Source organism: Vitis vinifera, chromosome 18 (assembly GCF_030704535.1).
Source record: "Vitis vinifera cultivar Pinot Noir 40024 chromosome 18, ASM3070453v1".
NCBI lineage: Eukaryota > Viridiplantae > Streptophyta > Magnoliopsida > Vitales > Vitaceae > Vitis > Vitis vinifera.
The window spans coordinates 24,000,012-24,013,958 of record NC_081822.1 but is presented as its reverse complement, the minus strand read 5'-3'; the positions used below and the strand labels follow the sequence as shown (position 1 = coordinate 24,013,958).

The 13,947-nt window shown below is 29.1% G+C and overlaps 1 protein-coding gene across 1 annotated transcript; it reads left to right on the top strand.

Moving 5' to 3' along the window:
- Positions 1 to 8,706: 8,706 nt before the first annotated feature.
- Positions 8,707 to 10,248, top strand: LOC104882682 (UPF0496 protein At1g20180). Its single transcript, XM_010666834.3, has 2 exons — positions 8,707 to 8,931; positions 9,048 to 10,248. The coding sequence occupies exons 1-2, from the start codon at positions 8,892 to 8,894 to the stop codon at positions 10,106 to 10,108; spliced, it is 1,101 nt and encodes a 366-aa protein (XP_010665136.1). The 5' UTR covers positions 8,707 to 8,891; the 3' UTR covers positions 10,109 to 10,248.
- Positions 10,249 to 13,947: the final 3,699 nt, after the last annotated feature.

The following is a 13,947-nucleotide window of genomic DNA, read 5'->3' as shown; positions in this document are numbered from 1 at the left end:
GAAGCATTGAATCAAATCGACAAGACCTAATATTGTATTAACATTAGACTTAACCAACCATAAGTTAGAAAAATATTCTTTTATCATGCATCTACATTGGATGTCATAATCTACAAGGCATGCATCTACATTGGATGTCATATAATTTATCAAGGTATGAGGAGGATCCATATATCTTTAAGTATAAATAAAGAAAATAATCACATTTAAATAAAATGTGAAATAAACTATTATAAACAATGTGTTCAAAAAGATGATAACAAAATAAAATCAACTATATACAAAAAGCTAAATAAGAACATAACATTTAATCATAACAAACATTTCCATCACTAATTAGATGGTCAATTTTTCCACTAGGATTCTCAAAAAAGTTTGAAACATTTAAATGGGTTACATCCATTGAGCCATCATAATCAATGAAATTCATTTCAATTTTCTTTTCTTTTGCTTTTATTAAGACTTGATAAAGGTCAACCAAATGTTTTGAAGTACAACAGGTACTTGACCAATGTCCTTTCATACCACATCTATAACATTCATTCTCATGAGTATGTTTACTTTGTGGTTTTACTCATTTTTCAAGTTGTACCTCTAAATTATTCCACTTCTAGTGGTTTGAATTGTTCTTTTAGATTATTTTAAAGGATGTTAAGAACTTCAATCCCACTAGGCTTAATGGGGACATAGATTGACACTTTACTAAAGAAGAATGATAACCGCCTGAAAGGGCACAACGCGGTGATGAGCTCAATGGAAGTAAGCACCTTTATTACTACCAATCACTTAATCAGCTCTCAATTTTTCATCTCTTCCCTAAGAAGGTAAAATAAGTTGCTCATCAAGATCATAGACCTTGCTATTAAGGAGAAAAATGTGAAACATGTGGTTGAAGATATGTATAAGAAACTAATGCAATTCATAAAGAGTGTGGATGATTTAGTGGAGAAGGTCAACGTGTGGAGTTGTAAAATTTAGAGGAGGAGAAATATTGTTGTTAATTAGAAAATGGTAAATAAGTCTAACTAATTGATGATAATGTCTACTTAGGGAAGAACTATTGTTATTCAAAAGATGGTAAATGAACCCAACTAGTCGATGATACTGTCTACTTTCCATGTTTTACATAGTGTCGTTTTATTAAGAATAATGGAGAAAGCATACGAAATTTCAACCTTTATGTGTCTCCTCAAGCAAACCAACTTGAACATACCCTACAATCATTGTTGTCCAAGAAATTGTATTAGGCTTCACCACTGCATCAAATATTTTCTGAGCATCAACCAGAGAACCACATTTTGAATATATATCAATTAAAGACCTTTCATAGAAGAAATTAAACTTAAAACTCATCTTAATAAGACCACAATGGACTTATTTGCCTAAATAAATATCCACCAATCTTGCACAAGATGACAAAACAATATCATAAATGAACTAATTAGGTGACCCTCCACAATTCTGCAATGACCCAAAACACCAAATAACTTGCTTCAATAATCCCTACCTTAAATACATGGAAAGAACCTATTTTCATGTTAGTATATCTCATTTCTCAAGGTGGTTAAATGTTTTCACAACAAATTCCACATTGCCACATTTAGCATACAAATCAACCATGGCACTACCCAACCACCCTTTTGATCCAAACCCAAATTTCAAGGTCTGAGTGTGGATAGTGTTAGAAAAATTAGGTTAATCCAACCTAAGGTAATCACCCTAAAGGGGGGTGAATAGGGTGATGGTCTCTTTTTTCAAATTTAAATTATATGAATACAAGAGACAATTATATGTAATTATATAATAAAACAATATAAAGAAAATTGCATATAAAGTAAAAGAGTAGGGAAGGGAGAATGCAAACACAATATTTTTTTAGTGGTTCGGCACAACTCGGCCTATGTCTACTATCCTCTAGCTTTAATCCCAAGCTTGAGGTTCCACTATTTCAAGGCTTCCAAACCATGCCTTCAAGCAATACAATTGGATTATGGTTCCAATCCACCCTTTTAGACTTTTGGTTTCAAGCATCCTTTACAATCTTCAAGAGTTACTTCACTCTTGAATAATCTCTCAAGTGATACCCCATACTTAAGAAACCCTAAGTGATACCTCACACTTAGATTCTTTATCTCAAAGATTTACAAATGATTTCACAAAATCCTAGTACAAAACTTTAAGTTCAAATGATACAATAAAAACTAGGATTGAAATGTGCACTAATGATATGCAAGTTTTAGAATAACGGTGCACTCAAAAATACTCTCCCAAGGCTCAAATATATTCAAGAAAGATTTAGGAAGGTTAAACTTTTGAAACAATGAAGATTTGAGCCTTTTTATAGAGGAAAAATGTCAAACTAGTCGTTTGGGGTTTGACCGATCGAGTTAGGGTTGACCCGTTGACTAACCGTTAACATTTAATGTTTGGCAGGTGACTGTTGGACCTTGACCAAACTTCAACCGGTTGGGATTCAACCTCGACCGATTAAACAAGTGTTCTAGAAGAGAGAGAAGGTTTGTGCACCTTTCGACCAGTTGAGTTGAACAGGTCGACCGGTTCTTCATCCGATTAAACCAATTAAGTCACTTTTAACTCAACAACCATCTGTTTCAACTTAAAACCTTTTAAACAAAATTGAAAAGCATTTGACACAAGATTTTAGTTAAAAACATGAAATCATCTGATTTTAAAATATTTAAAACAAAATAACTCTTGGATGATTTTGGTGTATAAATAAATAATGTAATGCATAAAAAACCTAACATGAAATCATCTGATTTTAAAATATTTAAAACAAAATAACTCTTGGATGATTTTGGTGCATAAATAAATATTGTAATGCATAAAAAAACCTAGTGCACCAACCTTACAAAGAGATCCTATGAAGTTTAGGTCTCGAAAAACACTTCTCTTTGAGATATTTTTTTTCTTATTGATTTCTCTTTGGCTTGATTTTGTCTTTGTGATTGCCAATTTGAAAATCTTCTTACCTAATCACACTTGAAATATAATCATTAGTTCCAAACCTTGTTTTATTATCATCAAAATCGAGATTAACCAAACCTTGGTTTCACAGATAGTTTCGTTGGTTCTTAAAGCTAGAGCTAGTCTTTGAGGCGTTTCGTCGAACGAGTAGCAGATTTTGATTGGCAAGCATTGTAGTAGAAAATTTTTCAAAAGATGAGTAAATTTTTTGTTCTTTGAAGTTTGATTCGTTTGGTGCTAAATTATTAAGAAGTTGGATTAAAGATGGAATGAGAGGAAATTGGATTTATGTAGTATTGTGAAAGGAGCTCTATCGTGACGCATTGAGTCATGACTCAATCGAGTCCTTACGTTATTAAATAGGTGGTGTCGATCGATTGTTAAGCCCTCAATAGCCATTTAAAATGTTTCCCACCAAGCCCATAGCAAAAGTAAGTGGGGTCAAGTATTGGGGTCTAGCGGTTGAACAACCTTTTGTTGGGTCCAAGCTTTAAGTTTGAGGGAATTTTGAAATATTAAGGGGAGACTACTGGTGTCATTGCTCACTGAAAGAGTGGTATTTTCACAAGGCCCATAAACCTTCTAATCCATTTTTCATGACGGATTAAAATGAATTGCACAGGTGCAAAGCCTTTAAAAAGTAGTGACATATAATGACATCTTTATATGTATAAATTAAATATGTGAAAAAAGTTTGAAATAATATATAAAAATAATTTATTGATTTTAAATTTTTTTTTTTTTTTTTTCTTTCATTCAGTTTTTCCTCTTTATTTTTTTTCCTTTAGACTTTCCCAGTAACCAAACATAACCTTAATCTAAAAATAAGAATCCAATCATTTCATGTTCTAACTTCTATGAAAACTATTTGATGATTGTCTTTTTAACATTATAATTTTAATTTTTAAATAAAATTGAAAGCAAAAAAATTATGTAAAAACCCGATATGAGGAAGGAGCTTTTAGGCAATTAAATGACAAATAAAACAAATATGGAAACTCATCAAACTTTAAGGCATGGTCCCAACACAATTGTGATGTCCTATTCACATATCCTTAAAAGCCATAACCGGCTTAGAGAATCATACCCACTATTAAAAAAAAAAAAGGTGAAATAGACTAACAAAGACATGTTTGCGAAGAAAATTTTGAGGGAGAATGTGCGGGGAAAAAAGTATAGAGAGAAAATAAAAAAATAAAAGAAAAATAAAGTTAAAATCAATAAATTATTTTAAATCTATTTAACTTATTTTAACTTTATTATATAAAAACTATATAATATAAAAAAATAAGATTTTAATTATAATATATTTTATTTTATATTTTTTATAATACAATAAAAAATAAGAAAATGATTTTTCTTAAAGATTTTTTTTCTCTTAATACTTTTCAATACCTAAATAAAACCTAAGGGTCTCGCTACTGATTCATATATACCGTCACGTATATATTTTGTGTTTTATTATCATGTATGATCCCGTTTTTTATATTTTAATTTAATTTTATTTATTTATACTTTGATCTTATATATTTGATTTAGGTCGGGAATCCTAGAATTTTTGTAAAAGTAAATAGCCAATAACTAACATCATCTTTACTTTGGTGTAGTTGTGTTTTTTAAGGCACGCTATAAAAGCAAAGCCCTATCTTTGTCAACATTATACTCCCTTCACCTTCCCATGCTTTGCTTTACTGTGTGGTCTTTTTTGGTCACGTTATTTTCAACCTCCCTCGAAAGACCTTGATGGAATCATTTTCCTCTTTCTACTTTATACTAAATTAAGCAACCAACATTGCTGGACGGACCTGATTCTCAAATGCATTGCAATTTTTTTAGATTTTTTTTTCTTTTTTAAGGGATTTCTAATACTTGATACCTTTGTTTCTTGGAAAAGAAAAAAAAAAAACAAATTATAAAAATAACTTTTAGGGGATATTCATGGATGAATGATTTCTTTTCTTCTTTTTTTTCTTTTGTTTTTTTAAAATACCAAATATGTCTATTATCTCTTACTTAACGTTAAAAGCGCGATTGACAATGATTTTTGAAAATATTTTTAACCTAAAAAGTGCTTTTAAAAAAATATTAAGAGTTTGTTTGACAACCGTTTTTTAAAACGGTTTTCTGTTCTTTAGAATAAAAAATCAGAAAAACATGTTTAAAAGCTAAAAATTGTTTATTGTTTTCTGTTCTTAAGAAAAAAAAATAAAGTATTTTCAAAGAACACATTTTAAATGTTTTATACTATTGTCACTTATTTTTCAAGAGTTGTTTTATGATTAAAAATAAAACATCAAATATAAAAATTATTTTAAAAATATTTAAAAAGATTAAAAATATTTTAAATTTTCAAACATACTTTTACTCTACAAATTATCGAAGAACAATTTTCATAAACTATTTTTCAGAATTATTTTTTAAAACAATTACCAAACATGTCTGAGGTGTTTGACAAATTTTAGAAAATACTTCAAATTTTTTTAAAATTCACTTATAATGATGAAAAATCAATTATAATATTTTTTAGAAAAACATTTGATAAGCAATTCTCCTAAAAACACTTTTAGAGAAAATATTTTCACTAAAAACGCTTTACAAAAAAATGTCGTGAAATTCACTCTTCAATTTTAAAGAAATTAGTCTTATTTATGCATGAAATTTAATTCCACTAAAGTCTAGAAAATCAAATAATATGTGTTTTAAATACCATAGTTCAAATAATAATAATATTAATAAATAATATTACAATGCTAATTCATGCCAAGTTGGAATGTTCCATTTTTTTTTCCTTCAAATCTGTCTCTATTAGTCTAGAATATACTCGAATCCATCATAGTAGAGGGTGAGGTGGCAATTTTTTTATAGAAATACTCACTCTTACGTGGACTATATTATATGTCCTCAAATTAAAAATTGATTCATTGATAATAATATTGCCAACTTCTTTGTTGGAGTGAGAGGGCTCTACATGTGAGCAATTATGTGGACAGTGGACACATCACGTGGTTGATCTAATGTGGGCTCAACATGTCTCATTGATCCATTACATACCATATCATGAGGTGGCCCACATGGGATCAGTTAAGTTGTTTTTCACAATCAAGGGAATTAATATGCCCCCAATTTTAAAAATATTTATTTATTATTATTGAAAAGTTAATAATTTTAAGAAATGTTTATAATTTTTAAAAATAAAAATTTTCAATTTTCAAGTATTAAAAATAGTAAAAATGCTTTCTAAAATCACTATCAAACATACTCTTAGTTTTAATAGAAATAGTATCCTAATTTTATTTTAATTAAAATCAAAATAACAATTTTCCAAGAATTATTTTGGTATAGCCAACCTTTTTTTATTTTTTTTAAATATTTTATTTCTATTTTATGAATTTGTTTGATAGTAACTCTATAAAACACTTTTAACCTAAAAAGTATTTTTGTAAATCATTCTGTGTTTGACAAAATTTAGAAAACACTTTTAAAATTTTGAAAAATCATTTATAATACTAAAACATCACTCACATAGTGTTTTTAGAGAAATTATAGCTGCTTCTCTTAAAAACACTTCATAAAAAAACATTTATTTCTAATTTTTTTTTTTAAAGTCTTAAGCTTTTTTCGTATTAGTTTTGGTTATAGGATTTTACTAGTCCTGTTTGATGGTATTTTTAAAAAAAAGTTTTTATCCTAAAAGGTATTTTTAAGGAAAGATTAGATGTACAAGTTTTGGTTACAGGATTTTACTAATTTATTTGACAATTTTATTAAAAAAAAAATACTTTTAACCTAAAAAATGTTTTTAAGAAAAAATTAGGTATACAAGTTTTGGTTATAGAATTTTACTAGTCCGTTTCACAGTGTATTTTTAAAATCTATTTTAACTTAAAATATATTTTTAGAAAATATTAGGTGTTTTTTATAAAACTTAAGAAATATTTAAAAAAAATTAAAATCATTTTTACCATAAAAATATCATTTAAAGTATTTTTATGAAAAAACACTTAAATAAATTACACCAAAGAAGACACTTTATTAAAAATTCTTCAAATATAAAAACAACTGTAAACTGCACTCACATATCAGAAAATTCTCACCATTGAGATAAGGATGAGAAGTACTTTACATGTATAGTATGAAATTGACTTCCAACCATTCAAATTCTCTGTTAAAAAGCTTGCCTTAATTTGGGCATTTATTTAAAAATGGACAAAATCATTGAGGAGTACAATTTGAATCCTCTACGTATTGACAACTCCACCTTCTGCCTCATAAGAAACCCCATTGGATTGAGTATTGGGAATTTGAAGAGGGTTTCTTACATGGGTTTCTCTCTCTTTCTCTCTTCTTGATGATGATCATCATCATCGTCTTCATCCAAATCATTTTTCTCTGATCAACACTCCACGTGTATTTTAACGTATAAATTGAGCTTTAGGAGATAGACGTGGTGGGGTTGAGACCAGAAAATCATGGAAGTTGTTAAAGGAAAATTTGAACTTTACAGGTTGCCCTCCTATGCCTTCCCTAACCGTTCTCTTCCCCCCACCTAACCCCAAAAACAAGCTTCTCCTTTTACATTTCTTCTCTTCTTCTTCCTCTAAACTACTGTTATACCCTTCCATGCATCCATATCCTTAAACCCTAATATACTGCAGGTAAAATATTTATGTATATATACAGTCTGATTCATTCAGTGGATTGCAAGCATGAAGAAGTTGAGTGTCAGCTAGAATATATGACTAATCATCATACAACTTTAGAGCATTCCATGATTAATTTAGTACTACCCAACTAAGACTTCATCATTTTGAAGTCTTGTAATGATTTTGGACAAGAAATAATATGCCCCATCAGTTTTCCTTCATCATTGGTACAATATTGATGGGGCTTCTTATAATGATCTGAAAATGATTCATTAATCTGAATGATAATATAACAATTATGAGGGATCTATTAATGCATGGACTTTTTGTGATTGCTAACATATGGAAACTCTTGATGAACTAGGGTTTTAAACCGGCAAATAGTGAAGGCAATGACGCCGATCGATCAATGCTTAGGGCTTAATTTTATGAGATGAGAAGAGTGTTAATTAACCTTCACATGACTAATTTTGAGGGTTATGATCCAAACTTAAAGTTACTTAATGACACTTCCTAACAGACAAATATGGTGGTTGGTTCTGAAAGTTTTCTGTTGAATGATTGGTGATGGGCCATGCAAGCACCAAAAGGCAAATAAGATTTCTATGTCAACAAACATTGCCAAAACTAGAATACCTAACCCTAAACTAACCCCCTGTGGATATGCATGCCATTATGAAGGGTGCTTTGGATACTTTGCCCTAAATCAAGGGCATTATGCAATGCCCTTCTAATCAAATTCCAAAGCCAAGGGTATGCATGTAGCCCTTCTCTTTTTAGGGGTCTAGAATGGTGTATGAGTTCACAAAGTTATACAACTTTCTAACAACAAAGATGTGTAAAGGTGCCCAAGAGAAAAGAGAACTTCTTCAGCAAATTTAGCCTTAAAGCTTGCAAACAAATTGGAGAAGTAAAACTTTCCCCTCCTTTTTTCTCTCTGAGATGGAATATGAGATTTTAGAGTTATCAAAAGGGATGGCGTGAAACACAATCCTTAAAAATGGCTTTTAGTGGCTTTAAAAGGGGAAAGATACATGACACTCAACCCAACAGACCACCCTTGCTAGCTAGGAAGTTGAACCTATACTTCATTAAACACCCCTTCACATATGTCCATACCTATATATTTCTTCCTTGTAAGATTCTACAAGACAGACTTATATCAGAAATTTCAGTATAGATCTGCCCATGCAGGTAATAGATCAGAGCTGTCTCTTGTGACCTAAAACCACCAACTTTGTTCCATAACAATTGAGCAAGATGTTCTGGACAAGGTTGAGAGTTTCAAAGATCACAAAAGGTTTGTTTGTTCATCCTATTTTACACTTTTCCATTTTATTTTTTTTATTTGATCTTACTTGATCTAGGGTTTGTATAATTAGAACAGGTTGTATGACAGTTTAATTGGGCTTTCAGATGGAAAGGATTCAGAAAAAGCTCGAAGAAGCTTGAATGTGAATGAGGAGTACCTTTGCGCATTGAGAACAAAATCCTACGCAGATTTCTTCACCAAAGCTCAGTTACTAGTGAAACAGCCATCATCTCCATCAAATTACTGCCATGTCAAATTCTCTGAAGTCCTCCTTGAACCTGGACAAGACACAATTGCTGATATTCTTGAATCAGCAATCCTCTCCAAGAAACCCGAGCTCAAGGGCCTTATTCTCAACTACTTTGATATGAGCGCCGAGGCTTCAAAAATCTGCAGCCACCTCCTCAAAAGCATCAGCCAGCTCCTAGCTAACTACCAGTTCATTCAACGAGTACTTGATACAACTGACAATTATTCTCCTGATGGATTTGAATCGATGATGTCCCAGCTGAATTCATTCATTATCCTTAATAACCCCTTCTCTAGTCTTAGCAAACATGATTTCAAGCAGATTCGCGATAAGTACTCATCGGTATTGCACCATCTAAAATCAAAGAGAAAGTCGGTGGCCAGGAAAATCAAGCTGATAAAGTACTTCAAGAAAGCATCTGGGGTTTTCGTGACTGTAGGCTTCGGTCTGGTTGCGGTTACAGCCATGGTTATCGCAGCACACACCCTCACTGCACTCCTCATGGGGCCTGCAATCTTCAGCTTCCCCATAAAGAGGTTCAAGAAGAAGCTTCTTGATGCTAGGTTTTTAAGAAGTGGGCTTCTCAGAAAAGTTGGGCAGCAGCTTGATGTAGCAGCCAAGGGCACCTACATTTTGAACAGGGATTTTGACACGATGAGTCGACTCGTTGCGCGACTCCATGATGAGGTTGAGCACAACAAGGCAATGATACAGTTCTGTTTGGAGAGGAGGGAAGACAGATTTTCATTGCAAGAAGTGGTGAAGGAGCTTAAGAAGAGTGATATTGGGTTCAGGAAGCAGGTGGAGGAGCTGGAAGAACATGTGTATTTGTGCCTGGTGACCATTAATAGGGCTAGAGCTTTGGTGATCAAGGAAATGATCACTGCCTCTTGTGTAGAAAATTCATTGCAGTAGCTCTAATGGCCTTATTGTATAGTATTTATACATACAAATGTATACTCTCTTCAATGATACATACTCTGTACCATTAATAGGGTATGGAGAAATGCTAGATTTGTTCAGCCTCTCTCTCAATGAAATTTAGTTTATATACTAAGTACTTTCAATTTTTGTAAAAGGAAAATTGAAATACTCAATAGCCATGATGTTAATTCTGAATAAAATTTTGATTAGGAATAAAAACGGTTTTCTTATAATGTTCATTTCATTTGTTTTTCCCGGGGTTTTGATTAAATACATCTAATCCAGAAATGAAAATGATAGGGAGGGTATTTGATAAAATTTCAAATTAACGAGAAATATGTATGTTTAGCCAAAACCTCAAGAGAAGTAAATAAAGTTAACGAAAAAACCCAAAATATTTCTACATATATTAAATTGTTGTGAAAAAACACTCTACAAAAAAATCTACTATGAATGCCTCAAATTTGTTTGAAAAAACAAATTCTCGAAAAACTATTTTTTATGACAATTTTATCGTATGTGTTCAAGACTAGTTTATTATAACTTGATCTAATTAAAGTTGGGGTGGAAGGTGATGACCTGAATCATTTGATAGTAATTTTAAGAAGTGTTTCTAATTTTTTTAATACTTGAAAAATAAAAATTTTAAAGTATTAGAAAAAATATAAGTAATTCTTAGAATCACTGTAAAACAAACTCAAAATTTGGATTGTAGGGCTAAAGTGGGCTTAGATTTCTAACCCTAGGACCAGACCTTAGAATGCAAGCCCGGCCTGCTTCAGCCCAAGAGCGTTGTTAGATCTTTCAAATTAAGTTTTAGGTGAAAAAAAATTTTCCCCCTTAGAAAAATCGTGTACCATGGCCCCACATTGATGATGCCTAACCTTATTTTCTACCACGGTGGACCACTGGTCTAGTCTAAGTCTGAAATTCAGACGAATATCTAAAGTCCATTTGGTAGGTTAATTGTCTGAAAAACATGAGTTGGACTAAGGGCCCACATGGGTCATGTAATCTTATGTTTTAATGCTTTTTATCATTTTGTCATCGGGTTCAATTATTGGCATTTATATCTATTAAGATATTTAAATTTAAATACCAAGTGAGAATATAATAATTATTTGCATAATGAATCCTTTTAAATCTATTTTTGGAAAGAAAAAAACCCTTCTTTTGGGGTCGGATCTGGTGTAAAAATAATGAGATGTTTGATAAAACTTAATACTTATTATTTAATTATTTTAACTAATTTTAAGTTAAATTATATCTAAGTTATTAATTTAAAATTTATTACTTAATCATTACTCTAAATATTAAGATTGTTTGATAAAATTAATTTAAAATTTATTATAAATCATCAAATTAACGTATTTATTCTCATAAATTATAACTAAGGATAGAATTGATCGAGTAACAATAATAGATGTCGTGGAGTAGCAAAAAAGATCATGAAGGTAATTAGGACAAATGAGAATAAAAAGGTAAAATAAAAAATGTGGATTTAAGAATAAGTTAATTATTTTTATTTATTATTTAAAGTTGTTTTTTACTTTAAGTCATATCATAAGTTATTTTATAATAGATATTTAATTTATTTAATAACTTAAATTAAAGTATTAAGTCACTTTAAGTTATTAAATTAATTTACTAAACACTCGTTAAATTTTGCAAACTTACTTAATTGAAACATATTGTATTTAATAAATATGTTAAAAAAAATTATAAAACACCATCCATTTATGAGAAATAAAATAACATGATAATGTATAGCTTATTTAACAAATGAATTGAATTGGGTATGACTTATTTTTTTATTTTTAAAAAAGGAGATAGTCTTGGAATGTATAGAAAGTGAAATTTAATTTATTTTTGAAAATTAATTATTTTAAAATATTAAACAAATTTTATAAATGTTAATAAAAATGGGTATCGATTTTTTTAGAAGTATATGAACTCCTAATAAATTAAAACTAGGATGCAATTTTAAATAAATTAGGTCAATGTTGGTATATTTGTAAAAATTGTTATTTGAGTAAAAAGATCATTGGAAACTCAATTTTGAAAGTCTAACCCTTCATGTTTTGTTGTCACATTTTGACAAAAATATCTTCTTTTTTCTTTTCTTTTTGATAATTTTTTTATATTTTAAATTACATGTAAATATTTGAAATAGTCAATGACATTTATGTCAAAAATAAGTTATTCTAAAAGAAAACACGAAAGAGGTTAAATCAACAAATATAGACATTATTTCACCATTTTCAACCAAATAATTCTTGTAAAAACTCAATCTCGTTAATATTTAATTTAGTTTTCCATTCCAAACCTATTTTTCTAAATTAAAATTAAAATCAAGTTAATAAATATATTTATTTCATGATATATGTTACAAAGAAATAAAAATTTAATGATAATAAATATTTAATTAAAAATCATAACCTTTAAAAGAAACTTTATGTCTTGTGGAAAATATCTACAAGATGTAGTATTTAAATTAATTCTCAAATTAATATTTTATTACCTATTTTAGGTTTGTCACTTTACATTAATTCTTCATTAAAAAAAACAAAAAAAAAATTGTATAAATATAAATAAAATCAATCACTCAAATAAAGGATATAATGTGGAAAAACCATAGAATAATCTATTAAATTTATAAAACTATGAATGGTATTTGAATCATTAAATAATCCATTAAATATGAGAAAAAAAAACTATATAGTTTTACCTAATTGAAAATACATACTTTATAGGGTTTTATACCATTAGCCCCTATGCTTCTGTATATTCCTTGGTGAATTTGATCACGAGATCTTCAACCTTTGTTGTAACCAAAAGTTACTTTCAAGAAAAATCTCAAAAGTTTGGGAATCGGGGATCAACCTTTGTTGTAACCAAAAGTTACTTTCAAGAAAAATCTCAAAACCAAAAGTTACTTTCAAGAAAAATCTCAAAAGTTTGGGAATCGGGAATCAACCTTTGTTGTAACCAAAAGTTACTTTCAAGAAAAATCTCAAAAGTTTGGGAATCGGGGATCAAGCTTTTGATAAATGGTTATGCTCTTTATAGGTTCATAAAAATTCACCATACGTATTAAATAAAATAACTCTATTTATATTTATAAAACTTTTTTTAAAATTATGAAGAGACAATCATAATTTTTAAACTTACTAAAAAAATATTTCATAAAATGAATCACTTCTTAATTTCTTGTATCACTTATTCCAAAAAATTTTATGAATTATAAATACATACTTGTCTTAAATTTTATAATTCCAAATAATCGAATCCAAATTTGATCAAGTTCACTACTAAGCCCAAAAAAGAAAAAAGTTGCATTCAAATACTAAGAAAAGAAAAGAAATTACTGACTAAATAAAATACTCAACCAACATAAGAATTTTTATAATATCCATTTGTCTAACCAATCTAATAAGTGTAATTTTTTACATTAAAAGTGTATTAATCCCCGACTCTAAATCAATTTTTTATAATATTTAAAATCAAGTTATTAATAAATTTTATAGGATTAAGGGTGCGTTTGATATTGATTTTAGAAAATATTTTTAGTGTTTCAAATATTTAAGTGATAAAATTTTTTGAATATTAGAAATGTTAAAATATATAATAAACATAATCAAACCAAGCTATTTTTATATAATAAACACAATCAAACGGACATAATTATTTTAAAAAACAAGAAGTTGATACCATGTTGTCATTTTTTTAATAACAAAACATGTTAGAATATATACAGGATTATTTTAGATAATTATTGTTTATATCATTTTAGAGAAGAAAATCCGATGGTGTTTTTCTTACCCAAAAAA

What these genes read in the sequence shown, in the direction of transcription:
- LOC104882682 (XM_010666834.3), top strand. Translation starts at nt 8,892, where the DNA reads ATGTTCTGGACAAGGTTGAGAGTTTCAAAGATCACAAAAG. An exon ending in AGTTTCAAAGATCACAAAAG is followed by an intron (nt 8,932 to 9,047) that starts GTTTGTTTGTTC and finishes TTGGGCTTTCAG; the next exon opens with ATGGAAAGGATTCAGAAAAA.